The sequence below is a fragment of the Watersipora subatra genome, chromosome 1 (assembly GCF_963576615.1).
Source record: "Watersipora subatra chromosome 1, tzWatSuba1.1, whole genome shotgun sequence".
Lineage (NCBI taxonomy): Eukaryota > Metazoa > Bryozoa > Gymnolaemata > Cheilostomatida > Watersiporidae > Watersipora > Watersipora subatra.
The window spans coordinates 25,253,925-25,272,626 of record NC_088708.1 but is presented as its reverse complement, the minus strand read 5'-3'; the positions used below and the strand labels follow the sequence as shown (position 1 = coordinate 25,272,626).

The window sequence follows — 18,702 nt, the reverse complement described above, 5'->3', positions numbered from 1 at the left end:
TTTTCAGTTAACTTGTCGGTGTAGGAAATATATTTCCAAAGTAATGACGACATTCATCCTTCCTTTCTATTATATTGCTACATGAATAAACTATCAAATATCTCATGACCAAAACACTACAGATATTAAGGCTGGTAGCCATGATTCACTTGCGTTCATCTGTCGGTGATACTTTCATCTGCTAGCTTCCTGTGATGTGGCTTGTTGAAGCAACTTTTTGGGAAAACAAAATTAAACTGATGTAAAGGAAATTTTTAACGTTTTAAATGCCAATTTTATTCCAGACTTTCAAACCGAACCAAAAATATCAATGAAGAAATTTCTTGTTTGCAGCGTTTCCTAAAATGTTTGCCTTACTAATGCTGGAAACCTACAATATTCAAGCAACAACACTGTTTTCAGCACTTTCATTGCCACACTCTCAGTCTTGAGATGTACTATACTTTTGTAATCTTTTACACAAACTGTATTCTTGAGTATGACTGGACTATCCCTTATTGACATCAAAACATGGTTTATTAACTTTATCTTTCTGTTTTAGTGTAAATATAAGGAAGGCGTTCCTGTGATATCTTCATTGTTATTAGTTGCTGGTATCGGATTTACATGCGTTGCTCTCTACCTTTTCGCTCAACATCTGACCGACTGGATCGTGAGTGTATCCTTCATTTATGAGTTTTGTGTAAAAATCCTATTTCTTTGTAATCTGAACATAGCAACAGATTTCAAGAAAGTACTCTCTCAGTGTCAGACACAAGGATTAACGAAACTAGGAATTCTATATTTACTGTTAGTTTTGTTTCACTACTCGGTTATATGCTTTATAGATTTATTCTATTTGTAAGCGTTCAGCTTGTCTGACGTAAATAAAAATGAATGCAATGATTCTCACGAGTGCTTATAAAAAAGTCATCAAAATACTGCCAACTAATAGCTAAAATGTGAACCAAGCAACATTATATTTTATGTTAGGTAATTCCTCTGTGTGATGCGAATGCATAGTGAAATGGACTAGCCATTAAATAGTAGAATAGAGCGAAAGTATAGAAACAAGAATAGCTTAGGAGCTCAGATAGATGAAGGTGAAAAGAACAGTGAAGCTTAGCCACTGGAACTGAAATATTTATTATAATTGTGCCTCTGTGATGCATGCAGAGATCATGAATGAAATAGGCTTCAGTAAGTAGGTGCGGTCATCAAAAATTGAAAAACTGAAAAATAACAGCCATGATGTCTCTGTAGGAAACACCTGCCTTGTCAAGGAACCTGAACAAGGATTGCGTCATATTGGACTTCTATGACACGCATGATGCATGGCATTTCCTTTCTGCTGGAGCAATATTTTGTATTTTTTTGGTAAGTTTTAAAAATTATTAACATAGTGTACTAATTTGTTTTGTTTATCTCTACCAACAGCATATTTTCTAACATTAAATTGACCTATGAACTTATGCTATTTTAGGCAGTGCTCTTCATTGATGACAACCTGCAGAAGAAACCAATAAAAAACATCGATGTCTTCTAGAGGGCAGTCTGCTTGACCTTCCCTAATTAATGACAATTGCATGCAATTAGCATGCTGCTGTGAGACATTGCTAAGCATTAAACATTGCTCAAACTTTAAACATTCATAAATAAATTTTATTGTAAAATGATATTAAGACTGCTTACTAGACACGATTAAACTAAATAAATTGCATTGAATGCATCGCATGTTCTTCATTCTATCAAAAAAGCAGCAGCACTACTACTGCTGCGACACATTACCAACATGAAAAGAATTAAAATATTATGACTCGATATGCTATATATTAAGATCACACCTATTGTATAGTTTTACAAATGTCACTCTTGCTTTTATTCGCTATGTTTTTTCTAACGGTTCTTTTTTTAGAGCGAGAGCGCGATCTAGTATGGGTGTTGTTGCGACGTCTCACTGGCTGAGTTTTGGCAGGCTCGGAGTGTTTGACTACATTTTCATTGCTAGTTGTCTCAACTTTCTACAACAGTAAAAAGAAAATCGGCAAATTATAAAATGCGGTCGTCACTGACGATTTGTCACAAGACGGCAAACGAGGAATGGTCATTCAATATTTAGTAGCAAGCTTCACAGCACCCTGAGTTACTAAATGCGTGTAAGTGTAAGCAGCATACACACGTATACACCCGGAGCCTTTGTTAATGTTTGATAGAGTTAGGGAAAAGCCGTTGAGTGGCGGAGTAACTGGGCTAACCAAAATGTACGACACATTATAAAATGCTTTTTGTTCACCCAAATTATTATTCTATAATTTGGAACTTTGTTATTGTCTGAAATGGCCTGCCACCCATGTAAGACCGACTCTCTACACGGAACACATAAGGATACCACGTATCAACCAATATACATGTAAAAGTAAATGATCAGACATGGTATCATATTACCTATGATGCACCGACTATAAAAAAGTAACAAATTTATCATAAGATAGATGCAAAATCAGGCGAGGTGCGAAATGCAATTAATTGATAAGTCTAGCTCGTGAAATAAGAGTTGTTCAACCAACATTTCCTAAATTGAACAGGATACATTGAGCCTTAGTCAATTTGTAAATGACACAACATATACTAGATGTATCTGTTCGATGAGATAGATATTCATGCATCCGAATTGACTGGCTTAGTAATGTGAAATCGATAATTTTCTAAAAATTTGCAGTCAAGCACCTCGGATACTAAAATAAACAGTAAAAAGGGTTTTTAACATGGGAATTACTCCCATGACTTTAGCAGATGCAGGGAGTGAACAACTCTCAATATAATCAACTTCTAAAGATTGATCACACCCTAGGGGCATAAGAATGTAAGTAGCCAAGAAAGCAGTGCTGCACTAATAAGGTAGAAAACCACTGCATTCTCAACTTTGCAAGCCAGCATGAGGCAGGAGCACAAGGAAATTCGCAAACATTACTTAGAAAGCTCATTATGTGACTGGTTTAGCCCAGCGAGATGGCAAGGCATCATTTGTTTTGGAACGCTTACTAGCCGATCGTCTTGGCAGCGTACCCAAATGGTAACCCTACAGAATAACAAACAGGAAACATCTAAAAATATATGGTCCAGCAGCGAGCCAACAAACCACAAAATCATGCTTTACGGCATTTGCTCACAAGCATTACATAGTTTGAGCTACGAACCGAAGGCTAGAAGCGAAGTAGCATATTGAGAACTGCATACAATAAACTACCTGCCAATGCATGTATCAATACACCACAGCAATACAGCTGTCAGCTATCAAAAAGTGTTGTTAAGCTTAAAATGCTGAGATAAAAAGGACATGCGTGATAAAATTTTAGTCGGTGAGAGGTGGTTTTGGACAGCCTGGCAACAGGATATCTTATTTATTCACCAGGCTAACTATTATACTTTATTCATTTGTGGCGACGGCTTCGTAATGTAGACTGCTACAACACGACAAAAATGTATGTACAAAGTTGACCAATCAGATCGATACAAATGTCAAACTTAATTTTGTCCTCGTGTACCCGAGAAGAAACGCTTATACAGAACTCACAAATGGTTGCAACTATTTGTTGAACATGCCAACTGAAAGAGGAAGGATGCGTTAAAACATGCATATATTATCACCCAGATAAGATTTGTCACTCCGTGTTTAGGTTTTAAGTAATTCCCTGCAATAAGATTTTCATCAGCTAGCTCAGCAGCGCGCTAAATGAAATGATTTTGCAGCATTTATAGATAGTAGCCATCATTACACTCCGCATTTAACAGGCCCTGTAAACTCAGTGACTAAACTGAGAATAAATTTTCAGTACTTATAAATCCACACAAACTCTTGCAGCAAGACGGTTGAAGCAAATATACATGTGACTGAGAGATTTGAATCTTTTAGACTGTCTCTACCGATTCCATTTGTTGATGGACAAGTTGCGTTATCGAGGATTATTATCGCTGGCCAGTTGTTTCAATGACTAAAGTCTAACGGATGCAGTTTTTTGTTAGAAACATCTAGAACAATCCGGTTCTTCTTATATCAAGAGAAAACCACACAGACTGGTTCAGACGAAAAAGGCTTTACGATACTTCATAAATAAATTCATTATTTCATACAATTAATAATAAATTTACTTCCGTATGGTGATAGTGCTGAGGATTGGGCGGTCTCACAGCTTCCCCGTGATACTCATGAGATCTGAGCTCATAGCCTAAAAAAGGAACAGAAGGGAAACTTTCAACTACTTATCCGTAAGGAAAATAAGCAACAGTAACCTAGAGTCTAGACCGTAGTTATTAACACAACATATAGGAAGTTGCAGCAGCTGACGCCTACAAGCCATAAGAAGAGGCATGAAGCACTTAAAAACCATGTATTCCCCAAGGAGCAGGCTTTGTTAATGTAAATAACAGTACAAGTGTAACTGATACCAAAAAACTAGAGTGATATTAAGAAAACAAAGCCAATCAGTCACGGGTAGCGGCAAGTACCCATAGAATGTCTATCACAAGATGACAATGAACACGCTGAAATTCCATAATACATGGTAAAATGAAAGAGTAAACTCAAGCGCCTGAAGAACAACTTGCAATAATACTACGCACTAAAATCACATTCTTACAACAGAGTAAACAGATTCCAACTCTACCCAATTCCAGGAGGCATAACGGCTTGAAGTTATCACACCTATAAAGTAAGTGATCTCAACTGCATCGGAAAATTTATTTGTCACCAAAGAATGTTTCAATCGACACTTATGCTATCGACACAAATGCTATTGTATAGCTTTCTTATCTTAGAAGCTGACAAATAGAGACAAGGGTGGTGGAGGTGACTGAGAAAGAGCATTTTCTTAAATATGATTTACTTTGGCAAAAACCAAAGACACCAACAAGCTCTTACATGTACAAAATAATATACATTTGCAACCAAAATATAATATAATTTCAATTAACTGTTAGCTTAAAACTTAGCTTTGCCTTGTAGAAGTACATCGGTCATACTATTTAGCAAAATTGATGACTCATACATCATGCTCCTGTTTTTATGACATCTTTTTTGTCCTTTGCACTCGCTGCTTTTTTCGCCCCAGAAAAGACGGCTAACAGAAAATTTTTTGTAAATAAACTATTGCAGGAAATAAAAGAAGAGAGCACTCGATGCAGAATAAACCCGTGATGTATATCAGGTATTGCTCACTGTGCGCATCATTTACGTTGTGGAAGTTGCCTCTAAAAAACAGCCAAGCTTTGGCTCATAAATGAAAACCATTGACGTATCGAACTGCTTGTAAGTTGACATTTTACGTAACTGAAATTTTTTTTATGGATTTCTAACAAACGACGTGAGCACACCATCCTATTTGAAGGTAGATTAGCAATATAATTCAAGCATTTGGGCAAAACTTTGTCTGAATCCATGTGAAGTTCTAACACTAGAAATATTTCTCAAATAAGACAGGATTGCACAAAGATCTTGTAAAAAGTCATATTTAGTGTATGAAATACGTATAAACAGAACTAGAGGACAAACTAATTGAATTAGCCTGACAATATACCCCTACTTGCTAAACATGTCTATAACCTTCTATAATCTGTCAAAAATAGTTTTCTTATTCAGGTATGCTTGAGTCTCAAGAGCGGACAATTCCATATGAGATGGCTCTAGATGCAGTTACACAAGAGGCTTACCTCTCCCTGGCTGGTTTGCATGCATAGGATTTGCACCGTCCTGGATACCAACAGGTGCATTGTTAAAGCCATGAGCTTGGGCAGTAGGTGGAGGAGCATAGCCTTGACCACCCTGTAGCTCAGCATGAATCAAATTTGGGACCCTTGGAGGATCCCTCTCCGGAATATGGCTGCTATAGTCTGACATAAGAGAATGAACAGATGTCAAGTAGGTCTATGGAATTCATGTAATCTTGTATGTTTCAAAATCATGGGAGGAATAATCTTTGTGATAAACCGAGAGTAGCGAGCAAATATAAAACTAATGGCAGCAGCAGAAATATAAGAAATAATAAATCTGTTCCTCTGAATGGTAGTTCACAAATATAATTGAACAAGTCAGTGAAAATAACCTTTGTGATCAATGCTTTTTAAACAGCCAATAGAGATCTTATCTGCTCTATCAAACTAGTCATGTATATGTAAGCGTATGTTAAAATAGGACGCATGCTTGAGCAAGAATGAAAGCAAGGTTTCATAAGATGAATAACAGAACATCATTGGTTAGTCAAGTTGATTACGGCATATGCCAGCTATACAGTGGTACAACTGCTATACAGTGGTACAACTGCTTTACAGTGGTACAACTGCTATACAGTGGTACAACTGCTATACAGTGGTATGGCAGCTATATAGTGGTACAACAGCTATACAGTGTTGTACCACAGTTATACAGTGGTACAACAGCTATACAGTGGTACAACAGTTATACAGTGGTACAACAGCTATACAGCTGTACAACTGCTATATAGTGGTACAACAGCTATACAGTGGTACAACAGCTATACAGTTGTACAACAGCTATACAGCGGTACAACAGCTATACAGTGGTACAACAGCTATACAGTGGTACAACAGCTATACAATGTCAAAGAGAACACTTAACAACTCTGTCATCTCAACTCAAGCATCACGAGTTATCAAATCACCTTCAGACTGTTCAAGAATTATTAACGACAAAGTAAGCACCTCAGATTGTTATCAGTATCTCACTAATCAGCATACTGCAAAACCTTCATTTGAAGGCCCCTCTATTTGAGCACCACTATTTGACATTCTTGATCTTTACGAACTCATAATCACAAGTGATCAGTAAAAAAGTGTCCACAAAATCGTACTAATAATGAGTCGATTACAGCAATAGCAATTAAGTCGTTGTTTCTACTCGTATCGAAGGCCGTTTTTCAACTTTAGTTTTTTTATTAGAATTTTGAATGCAACACCATAGAAATAATTAGTAACTGTATCAGGTTAATTAATGGCAGGTCATTGTTTAACGCGGTCCGGATACTTCCATGTATGGGAAAAAGGTTTTCGCATTTACAATGGAATCGCTAATACGTAGTTTGAGGCTAAAATTTTGAAACTGTTTAGATTACACGCATTTTGCTTAATTCGCGCGAAAAGCGTATACATAAATTCTAAAGTTCATCGCGTAAAATATTTGCTTTGCTAAAAATTGTTTGGATGCCAATATCGACTAGCTCAATATAGAATGGTTCCAAACGAAAACAACAATCAGAACGCGGCTGGCTGAGCAAACGACGCAAGTAATTTTGTTTTACAAAAAATGTTAATTTTGGTTTTAAAATGTTAATTTTTGTTTCTGCACATTATAATTATGGTTTGTTTATGTCACTTGTTCTGCAATATATATTTCTAACATTTGATAAATGATTATTATTACATAACTATAAATTTGCAGATTTATAGCATATTACAGTAATACTTCAACTTACGAGTGCTCCAACTTACGAGAAACTTGAGATACGAGCCAGCTTTCAAGCAAGTTTTAGCACTAACATACGAGCCATGTTTGAGATACGAGCACTTGAGTCAGTTGCCAAGTATGCCGGAGGTGTTTTATGAGAACAGCATCACTCTGTATTTTTCAACTGCTCAGGTTATACTGTTGTACCGTGTTTTTTGTGCACGATTTTCTGTGCAGAATTATGTGAATTAAAAGTACTGTGCGTAGACCGAAAGTTTGCCAGTAAAATGAAAGATAATACAAAGAAAAAGCAAATGATAACAGTCGATATTAAACGGAAAAATATTGAAAAATATGCGAAATGTGTATGCGTGATTCAGCTAGCTCGGCAATATGACAGAAATACATTCATAATTATCAAACAGAAGGATTATATTCAGGGCATTTAGTTCGCAAAAAAAACTAACCATAGTTTCTAAACGGTGCAGCGATCTTCACGACCGCTGATGGCATTGGACAAACAATTGGCCGGTGACAGCGTAACTGAAACGATGCTATGTGAAAAGGCCGGCGCTATCTATCCAAACTGTTTAATAAACATTCGGACAAGTTGGCTAGTGGTCGTGCGCTAACCATTTGTGACGACGCCTGTGTTCGTCCTAATCGCAACATGTTGCAAGGGCGACAAAGGCAAACGTCCTTAGATAGGTTTATCTTAAAACGGCCGGCTAGTCGTGAAAGCGAAGAAAAAGGAAATTTTTTTCGCTAACCAGCGAGAAACTTCAAACTATGAACGCCGAAGAAATTTTAATTACGTTTAGTTGAAAATGAAAGTTTGCTTTTAGGTTTGCTTCTAAGTTTGTCTTTTAACACTTTGATAAAATCCAAATTTATCAAAGTCAACTGTTGTAACGAAGGATAACTTATATCTCCCTCCCTGGCAAATGCGAGTGTTAACTGCTATTGTATGTATTTAATTTTACATTTTAATTAATCACATTTCCTTGCATTACTTTCCATTTGTTTCTTTTTGAAAGCATGTAGTACGTAAGGACAATAACCAACATGTTCTTTCTGTTACAATATCTTGTTTTGAGTGTTTTATTTGCTTTTTTTAGAGTATGGAAACCAATCAATATATATTTAATTGTTCTATATATAAATGAATTGCACTAACATGCGAGTAAATTGACATACGAGCTCAGTCTCGGAACGCATTAAGCTCGTAAGTTGAAGTATGACTGTACTTGATAACATCAGTGCGATGATGTAATCTAAAGTGTGTAAAATCTACAGTGTGTAAATTATAGGTAACATTCCTTTGCTTGTGAAAGGGTGAAAATTGTCTCTCAATATTCCGAGAAGGTGTTCAAAATAGAGAGTCATGACGTTCAAATGAAGGGTTTACGGTAATTACAAAATATACCAAAATAAGTCTGGAGAAGACAAGCCAGTGGCCAAGTATCAGTAGGATTGCACATGACAGCGATCTAACGAGAGTCAATCACTTCATAGCTGTAGACTGGATGAGATTATAAATGGCTAAGGAAACAGTTGGAAACAAAGCAATGAATATCTTGCCTAAATACATTTTCAAGTTATATTGCACTATTATTATGGCTCAAGGTAGCTTCCGCCAACAGCCATGTTACAGACTACTAATTGCTAGTATAAATCATGGTTGGTAGCGGTTGTTATAAACAGCTCTAGACAGAAGCAAGCAGAGAATTTGAATGAGATGATCAGCAAAGCTACACTGATTACAGTCTATAACTACAGACACTACTGACAGTACATGCTAGTATAGAATTGTTTGTCCGCGCAAGAAGACTGGAAGCGAGTTGAGTGGCCAAGTCAAGTCACAAGTGGCTGAATATGATCAAACAACTAGTCAGAAATAGCAGATCAGACAATTATAAACCTGCTTGAGGTCTATTTCATAACTTAATCTCTCCTGAACCGAAGGAATCACATACAATAACCAATGAGTGCTCAGCAAGTCCTAGTGTCTTCGTACCCTAGTCATGGACAAAGATTTAGATAGAAATTCTACAGAACAGCAATGAAAGAATTCCATGCCAAATATGACCACAAGAGTGACTTGTTGATGCTGCCATACAATAGCCTGCACAGGTTACCACTCATAGCCATTGCGTTGCCATTAGCCTGCAGTCACACCAGAGCTGCATTGAAGCGCTGAGAAACACCCACCTGGTTCATCCCTATCTTCAACAATGCGCTCTGTAGATGGCTTATAGGAAACTGGCGTGTTATCAGGTTGCTGGCGTGACAAATCACCCAAACTAAAGCTTTTTTTCACTAAGTGGTCCATCACCTTATTCTGGCCCTGCAACCAGTAGTAACAGCCATGTCAGCTTATAGACAGCGGTGATGTTAATAGCGAGGCATCGTGTATCAGCTGCGGGTAGATTCGACATGACCTGACAACTGGCATACCCATTGACCAGCCAGTCGTGACAAACACCAGCGATCTCAGCTAATTAATCACAGGCTTCCATCAGTTAGCAAACGATTTGCATTAGACTTGCTCCTAGACTCACTCTTACATGTGAGGCATGCCTGGCAGTTCCTCCTTTTACCCTATTAGTCGCTATTTCACATGCTGGACAGGCCTGGCAGGGCTTCAGTTTAGATAATGGACTTCAGAAAATATTATTTGCAAGTTTCACATCTGATTAGTTACTGCCACTTTCACAGCAAGAATACTCAAATACTTTCATAATTTTGTAAAGCGACAAAAATAATATTTTTACTTTGATAAAAACAACAGCTTTCAATAACTGTAACAAAAGAATTCAGCTAGCCACCATCAGATACCCTACAATATTTTATGCTAGAAAGAATTATTCCTTCTACTAAACCAATGATAATGATGGTGAGAAAGTCACTTACTGTGACAGCGCTCTGGACGGCAAAGTTGATGCCTTGCTGGCCGGCATTAACTAAAGCAGTATAGCCTTGGGTCTTAACCTTTTCTAATGTCTGATCTATTTCCTGAAAAAAATTGGAAAACATAAGCAAGAATGTAAACTTGAATAACAAAGTCACAACTACTTGTACTTTTACTGCCAGCCAAAACAATCACCGTACACCAGTTTGTGGTTGTGGAGGCGGAATAAAATGTAAAAGGCGATAACTAGTATTAACCTTTCAGCAACCACAACTGAAGCTTTTGCTCATAATATTTTTAAGAGCTATGGAATAATAACAGAAACAAAGTCTACACATTTTGTGAAAACCATTGTGGGAAAGACAACCTTATTTTGATCAAAAATAATTTTACGGCAAATATCACAATTATCAGTGTGTCAAGCTTACATTTTAGTTGAGCCACGAGTATGACAAAAGCAGCGCAGTTTTTTAAATTTTTTCTATATTCTCTTATCTGATGTCTTGTATAGCCAGCAGTAACAATTTATAATAGTCAAGATTTGTGTGTCATCACATTAAATGTCAGACAGAGGATGAGAAATCAAAAAGTAATTTTAGTATAAAATAAAATATAAAAAGTTACGATGCAACAAGTACTAATACTAACATAAGGTCTATTGTAAGGAGTAAGTACTAATACTAACATAAGGTTTATTGTAAGAAGTAGGTACTAATACTAACATAAGGTTTATTGTAAGGAGTAAGTACTAATACTAACATAAGGTCTATCGTAAGGAGTAAGTACTAATACTAACATAAGGTCTATCGTAAGGAGTAAGTGTTAATTCTAACATAAGTTCTATTGTAAGGAGTAAGTACTAATACTAACATAAGTTCTATTGTAAGGAGTAAGTACTAATACTAACATAAGGTCTACTGTAAGGAGTAAGTACTAATACTAACATAAGGTCTATTGTATGGAGTAAGTATTAATACTAACATAAGGTCTATTGTAAGGAGTAAGCACTAATACTAAGATAAGTTCTACTGTAAGGAGTAAGTACTAATACTAACATAAGTTCTATTGTAAGGAGTAAGTACTAATACTAACATAAGTTCTATTGTAAGGAGTAAGAAATACCGCAAGGCTGATCTGCAAGCTGATAAAAACTAATGTTCATATTGTTTGAGGAAATGTAAAGGAAAAGCAACAAGTATTCTCAAGCAAAAATGGCTGAAGGGTAATGACCGGAGCAAGCTGTGCGATCAATACATGATAAGAATAGTTTGGTGACCAGTTTATTGACAGACCACAAGAGGGGTGAATAGCCCTAATGGCTTGTGAATAAAAGCTAGCCAGCTTACAGCCTCTCTCTTCAGCAGCTCCGGATGAACACACTTTCGATAGAGTACACTTGACCCTTTCGTAACTGGGGACAGTAGCCATATGACAAAAATGATCTTTAGTTCATAGTAGAATGGAAACCTGCAAAAAAAAGACAAGCAAAACTGCACAAGTCTATCGTGGACAAAGGACGCTTTAGGGAAAGAGAGACAAGTAGTGATAAACACGTACAAAATTAAATACCGTACTTTTCGGACTATTAATCCGCATCCTTATATAACCCGCATCTGCTTTATTTAAAAAATGGTAATAAAACAATACATAGGCCGCATCTTTGTATATGCTGCAGAACTCAGGACGATGATTTTTTAACAAGACAGCTACTTGGCTAGTTACAACGGAACCGTGCCGTTAGGCACTGTTCCGTATTAACCGACGCTTTTCAACCCAGTGTCTAGCGGAACAGTACTGTTAGGCATTGTTTCGTTTTTTCTTTCACCGCTAGAGGCACACTAACCGGAGATTCCGATTGATGCGCCCTAGTGATGAAAGAAAAACCACAGAATAGCCGCACCCTTATATAAGCCGCATGGCTCAAATCATCAGAAAAGAGTAGCGGCTAATAGTCCGAAAAGTACGGTAAGTTTCAGCAATTTTGCCAACACATTAAACAAAGGAAGCGATACTGGCATAGCATGTGATCATTATAATAGAGATGATCCATCGGGATTAAAGAAAATCTACCACCTCTTTTTGAGCTAAGGCCGGGTTCTCAACCCACATGAACAACCGATGGTGTGCCTGCGGTCATCGACATTACTCGCGGAGGCTGTATGTTCTCAGCACCTTTGATACCGGCGGTGATCACGCTATAGAGGAATTGTCTGCTCCTAGACAACGGTATCTTGTACTCATGGAGTTAAGATATATAGTATGTTTCTGGGTCAAGGGCGTAATATAGCCCGAAAAAGAAATAGTAGGCACGTAGCAACGTGATGAATGTGCGTAGTAGTCGGTGTATTGCTAGATCTTTGTGCCAAACTCTTCGTGGAAATCATATACACAATCCAATCTGGGTGCGAGGGCCGCCAGTACACAGTTGTCACTACTGTCGACATCCTGTAACCTACGCCGAGCTTTGCTGGCTCCTTAACCTATGCTGAGCTTTGCCAGCGGCCACCGCCAGCAGAAAAATTGCCGCCGGCCTGCTGGTTCTCAACAACCTTCAGCAGCCGTCGCGATAAGAACCAGGCTTTAGACTGATTTTAGCAAATTAACTGAAGCATTTAACGCAACTTTCATCATACTGTGGTGTCCTTCAAGTGCAATGAAAATATACCAAACAAAAACTCACCATGAAACCAATACATCAGCAAATGTTTCAACAGATGTGAAAAGTGCAAATACAATCCAATACATCATCCATTTCACCTGCAACAAACAACCAAATGTTATGGAGGGCGAACTTAAGGGAAAAATATTAAAGCACTGAATAAATATGCTTAAAATTGTACTATACTTACATATTCCTTGACATCCTTGTTCTTGACGGCCTTGTATGAGGAGTATGCCGGATAAAGAGTCCCAAATACTAAGCTATCAAAATGCAGCAAGAAATCATTCAATATAACCAAGAAAACATCTCATAGTCAGGATGGCTAAGTCGCCTTTCTACAAACTTATCAGATATATACACTTGCTTGGCATCCTCATTGTTTTACTGAAATAGCGAAGCAAGTCATGGAGCAAAGGTTGATAGAATGCTTACTTACATAACAACTTTTGATATCAAAGCGGACACCATGATGTGGCTACAAAGGTTTTTATATCAGCAACAGGCATGTAGTAGCATGGTACCCGCGCTGCAATGAAAAAATATACAGAATATATGGTGTTGTTAGTCTCAGATTCATCAAGCTACGATTCAAATAAATTTTAAGACCATCAATTGCTCTTTGCACTCTTTATGATACAATTGTCATAACTGCCTGAGTTCCTACGCACGGGCATCATCGAAGGGCAAACTACAATGTCATTGCGAATATATCAACTTTCCTAGCCAGGTAATGAGGGTAACTATAGCGTGCAAGGCCCATACACAATTGAACAATAAAAAGTACTCCAGCAAAAAAGCTTCCCCAGAGAAGTGGAAAGGATAGCATATCTCACATTGGTTATGCCAATAATGGAATATGCCAGTGAGGTATGGGACTCATATTTAATGAGACAGATAACGCGTTTGGAAAACTTGCAGAGGAAGGTAGTTCGTTTTATTTCAGGGATTAATGGTCCACTGAGTGTATCGGAGGCACGCAACATTCTTAATATCGAACTCGTAGCACATAGTTGCATGTCTTTGATGTGACGGTTTTTATCCGAGGGCAGTCACCGTTTGATTATCAACAGTTTTGAACATATACCGTACAATATTTTATTCACAACCATGAAACCAGACAGGCAACAGGCCGGGCATCCCTGGCATTATCCACAAACCAAACATTTTATAACCAAAGCTTTGCACCCGAACTTCACGTTACTTGTGTGGCTATGATTAAGGGCACTAAGTATTTGATTGCATGTCTATGTGCAAACGTTTTTTTATGAAGCGCCATCGAATTGATGGCATTCTTTTACCCGGTCCCAGAGTCTAAAGGCTCTATTTTAACCTAAAACGTGATGACCGATAAACGACGTGGTTACCCACCTTTGCGAGTTATTAATTAACATACAATTGAAATTGTCATTGGTTTCAAAGCGTTTGTGTAGACGATAGCACATATAATCTACTAACATAAACAAAGTTGGTATAGTGGATAAACTAACCAGAAAATAAAGAAAAACGCAAATACCCAAAAATGTAGTAGGAACATGCCTGCCAACTCTCACGCTTTGGGCGTGAGACTCACGCGATCACCCCACAGAAAAAATGAAAATGCATGAGAAATGCGTGAGATTTTTGCCCCAATTTCCACAATTTTATATATACTATCATTGATACATCATTGCCCCAAAACCAAATCTCACGCATTGCCCCACTCTTGAGTTGGCAGGTCTGAGTAGGAAACAACATCGATATCAGCATATGAACTTAATTGATTGTCTAAAGCTTTTGAAAACTATAACAGAAAAACTTACATATAAATCATAACGAGTAAATGTAAGGCAAATCGTATAAAATTAATCTTAAAGCTAAGCCTACAATCATATAACCAATGCAACGTTACGCAGATTGGTATTATATGTACGTATTAATGGTTACGTTAAGAGATTGCACACTTTGCATGGCGATAGCTAAAAAAATCGCTGTTTTAAAGCACAGAATAAATCGCACATAAATCAAACAGATAACTATTCATATTATGTTACCTATACTATCAATATGTAATCTCTTCTATTACTACCCAGTCTACTAAGACTCAATGAATAACGGTAAGATCGTAGTTACGCTTATGACGAATATCTCTAGCCAAAGTTGCTTTTCACGGTTCATCTTCGTGTATGTGATTTGGGGAGATCAATGAGAAACTTCGCTGATTGGCTTATGAATCTAGTCTGTTCCAATAAGCCAATAGTTCGGAAAGTAGGCGCTAGCACGAAGACACAGTCATAGAACCAACTAATAGTTTATATACACTTTCCGAGAAGAAAGTTATGAGCGTTACTTCTATATGTTCAACAGGTCACCAAGGCTATTAATGGCAACTTCGGTTTGCAGTCGATGACTAAACTCGTTTAGACGATAATTGTTACGCGACCACGCCAATTCATTAGCGTAGATTTGTAAGCGTTTCGAGCCGCCAATAGTATTTCTAGTAATACCTTTGACAGATATGGTAATGTAATTCAAGTTTTAAAGAAGTTAGTGTCGCAACGATAATTGGGACTGTAGCAGTTGCTTGTGTCCATTATGGGCGCATAATACCTAATGGCACTGAAGTACCGTAAAGAAATTGTAGGCAAACGTGTAATTGCTTTGAAGAAGGAAGACGGTCGCAGACTCTACCATTACGAAGGCAATTCTAACAATCTGTTAGCCAATAATTGGTTGAGCGGTGTTGTGAGAGCTTCTTCTGAAACTGACATACTTCAACAGGATATTCAGGTTCGTTAAAACTTTCTAACACTTTCTATTATGTTCGTTTGTTGAAATCTAACGAGTATATACACGCTAAGCATAGTTAGCAGCGTAGTATTTTCGGATGTGGCCACCGCCGATTCAAAAGAAGTAATTTCTACTCGCGTCGTACATGTCTAGCCAAAGAGTATTACAGTTTCGTCTTATGCTTCAATATTACGTAATGTCTCCAAATTTAGCAAAATATTACGGAAATTGTGAAATCGTAAACCTAAACTACTATGATCTTGCAAGAGTTATTTTCGTACGCACCATATAGAGGTCGGTTTAGCCATTGGCTTTCTACTTATTGACAAAATGTCGAAATATTTTATCTAAAACTCTGTCATTAAAACTGTTAAAACTGAGATGCGTGAGGTTCTACAAGCAGCAGTTTTCAATTATTTGTTTGGAATTCCAAACCAATTAAAAGCATCATCTGTACGGTTTTTCATGATTGATGGTGATGTTTAGCACAACCAATTTACATGCCACATTTCAATTAAAGAGTGTAGCTTCATGCCTTTCTATAACTATCAGTTTATTCACTAGTAGTTTGTTTGTAAATGTTTCTGTGAATGAGCTGGTAAAATTTTATTGGCATATGAGATATATGAAACGTTCCATTCAATACGCCAACCTGAATAACTTCTCTGATCATGACCGAATTATGGTGTTCACAAATAACAGCCGTTGTTGTATATCAATTGATGAATATGTTTTCTAGTCCAGTCTCAGATGCCATCAATATGTTCTATCATGGTGATAACTGTAAATGTCACTAAGGTTTGGTAGTTGAAAGCTTATTAATTAAAACATTGCATCTCTAAGTGGTAGTAGTAATTAATTGTATTCCCTTTTACATGTCACTTTGCTATGGCATTTTGGATGGTGATTGTATTAATTTGAATAAAACTTCGAGGTTTTAGAGTTCTGTTTGCAACTAAAATAACAATGCAACCAAAATGCAGTATACTGAAGTAGCAATTCTATAGTCAGTAGTGCGTAAATCCATGTGACAATGTGGAATTTCCAGCATTATAAAATATTCCCATAAACATTCCTAAACATGTTGAGATGTGTTGTAGGTTTAATGGTTCTGTTTGTCATTGGCTCTGTTGGTCCTTAATTCTTTACGTTTTGACTTTTTTGGTATATATCATCTATACTAATCCTAAAACTTCTATCACCTTCTTCATTAACATAGCCAAGATTCCAAGTTAGTACAGCTGATGAGTACTAATAACTTGAAAATCACCATTAGGCCCGTTATAATTGGCATCAATACATTCTTAATCTAAAGGCTCATATACACTAGGCATGTTTACAAACAAATCTTTCTTTTCAAAACACTTATCCCTAAATCAAATGTGCTACTAGAAAATTAGTAATTTTAGTGACTATGGTGGGATAACACAGTTGCTATCAAATTATCAGATATGTCAGAAAACCAGTGTTGAAGGATTTCACTAGTATGAGCTACAAAAATGTTTAGGTCACTTTTTACAATGTTTTGCTCCATCCTAAAATGGAAATTAAAAATTTGGAGACCATGATTTTATGCTGTGAATTCTGAGTGAAAAGGAAACTAACTGCTTAGTTTTGTTTGGATGAAGTAATAACACAGTAGGCCTAGCTTAAATTTATTGTGGCAAAATTTTGGAAAGATGATTTGTGATCAATGTTTTTGTATAGATCCTAAGGTGAGCTGTTATAACGGCATACCTTCAGAGTGAACAATATAGGCAAGCTGTTTGTATGGCTTTTCGTAGTAAAAGAGTTCACGTGTTTCGTTTGGGAAAATGGCTAACAAGTCTGCATAGCATGTTTTGCTCGGCTTCTAAGTGGTAATAAAGCCGAATTTATCATTTATGGTACGCAATCCCACAAGAACAATGTGACTGTTATTTCACTGATAAGTGGATTTATAAAAAATTGGTTTTAAAAATACATATTCCACATAAAAAAAGCACTGTCTCCATTCTGTGGATGATTGGGATTGCACGCGCATTGAATTACCATGCCATCAGTGCTTCAATGTGCATTCGCATGTTGAGGATCAACACGAGTGTTTTATTAAAAAAGGAATTTGCGTTAGAGGTCATAGCAGCGCACTCGTGTATCGTTTAACAGGATGTGCTCAAATCAAAATATGAATAACTGAAGTCTTGAATATCTTTAAAACGGATAGCTTCTGCTAGAGGTGGAACGAGACACGAGACGTCTCGAGTATCGACCTGTCTCGTCTCGTATCGGTCTCGTCTCGAGTTAACTATTGCCAAACTCGAGACAGGAAGTAGAACTAAAGCGCCTGCGCACGGTTGTTAAAACATGGCTTCTTGCGATAGCAACAACTCCATATATTGTAATGGATTGCGGGCAACTGCCTTTAAAGTTATACCCGGTCCGTTACTACCTGTTGCTACTGATTATGTTGGCCACTGAGTCTAATCATGTAGTCCGGACAACGGCCCTGTTATTTTTTAGTTCGGTTCTGTGTCGTTAAAACAGATACCGGGTCGTATCTAATTACTCTTCGGATAATCCAATTTAATAAATAAGACTTTTGCGGGTAAAATGTCTGTATTTTATCGTATCGTGTCTAAACACCAACTGCCTTTCATAAAATTCGGGCCTCTTTTACGTATATACTACCAATCGCGGGTAAAACTTGCCCGGACACGGAGAAACGAACGAAAGGCTGTGTCGACCATAGTCCGTGCTCGGTTAACAATGACGTTTTGTTAGCTCAATGTAAGAATATACATGTATACAGTAATTAATATAATTTCATGAGTACAATTTAAATATAATTCACATACTACAGCTAATACACAAAGCAAACTTTAATGAAACGATAAGAATGAAAGTGTTATCGTGTGTTCTTTTAGTTGCGGCATTTCTTTGTAGAGTGAC

General features: G+C 37.1%; 3 protein-coding genes across 13 annotated transcripts in view; 2 read left to right on the top strand and 1 right to left on the bottom strand.

Moving 5' to 3' along the window:
* The window catches only part of LOC137385879 (SID1 transmembrane family member 1-like), a 43,806-nt gene extending 42,205 nt beyond the window's left edge, over positions 1 to 1,601 (top strand). For all 6 annotated transcript variants that reach the window (XM_068072462.1, XM_068072463.1, XM_068072460.1 and 3 more), the window contains 3 exons: positions 542 to 652; positions 1,243 to 1,356; positions 1,463 to 1,601. In XM_068072462.1, the coding sequence (XP_067928563.1) occupies positions 542 to 652; positions 1,243 to 1,356; positions 1,463 to 1,525 (288 nt within the window). In that variant the 3' untranslated portion in view covers positions 1,526 to 1,601. The remainder of the gene's footprint in view (positions 1 to 541; positions 653 to 1,242; positions 1,357 to 1,462) is intronic.
* Positions 1,602 to 1,619: 18 nt separating this feature from the next.
* LOC137385881 (receptor expression-enhancing protein 1-like) lies at positions 1,620 to 15,173 on the bottom strand. Of its 6 annotated transcripts, none has more exons than XM_068072472.1 (11): positions 15,039 to 15,173; positions 13,445 to 13,534; positions 13,196 to 13,268; positions 13,027 to 13,103; positions 11,693 to 11,813; positions 10,349 to 10,450; positions 9,647 to 9,782; positions 5,686 to 5,865; positions 4,129 to 4,205; positions 2,425 to 2,438; positions 1,822 to 2,000 (listed from the first exon to the last, which is right to left on the bottom strand). In XM_068072472.1, exons 2-11 carry the CDS (start codon positions 13,474 to 13,476, stop codon positions 1,970 to 1,972), a joined length of 843 nt encoding a protein of 280 aa, XP_067928573.1. In that variant the 5' UTR covers positions 13,477 to 13,534; positions 15,039 to 15,173; the 3' UTR covers positions 1,822 to 1,969. The 6 variants fall into 6 exon arrangements, with proteins under 6 accessions (XP_067928567.1, XP_067928569.1, XP_067928573.1 ...); XM_068072469.1 differs by adding an exon at positions 2,951 to 3,058 and having other exon boundaries at positions 1,859 to 2,438; XM_068072470.1 differs by lacking the exon at positions 2,425 to 2,438 and adding an exon at positions 2,951 to 3,058 and having other exon boundaries at positions 1,860 to 2,000.
* A 367-nt stretch (positions 15,174 to 15,540) lies between these two features.
* Positions 15,541 to 18,702, top strand: part of LOC137385518 (probable JmjC domain-containing histone demethylation protein 2C) — a 53,232-nt gene continuing 50,070 nt past the window's right edge. Inside the window, exon 1 of the mRNA XM_068071996.1 lies at positions 15,541 to 15,774. Within this exon, the coding sequence (XP_067928097.1) occupies positions 15,598 to 15,774 (177 nt within the window). The 5' untranslated portion in view covers positions 15,541 to 15,597. The remainder of the gene's footprint in view (positions 15,775 to 18,702) is intronic.

Bases quoted from the DNA above. Each gene is read 5' to 3' on its own strand.
- LOC137385881 (XM_068072466.1), bottom strand. From the start codon at position 13,476: ATGGTGTCCGCTTTGATATCAAAAGTTGTTAT. The intron at 10,451-11,692 runs GTAAGCTGGCTA...AATTTTTTTCAG, and splicing joins AGCTGCTGAAGAGAGAGGCT to GAAATAGATCAGACATTAGA. The intron at 5,866-9,646 runs GTGGGTGTTTCT...CTCTTATGTCAG, and splicing joins TGAAGATAGGGATGAACCAG to ACTATAGCAGCCATATTCCG.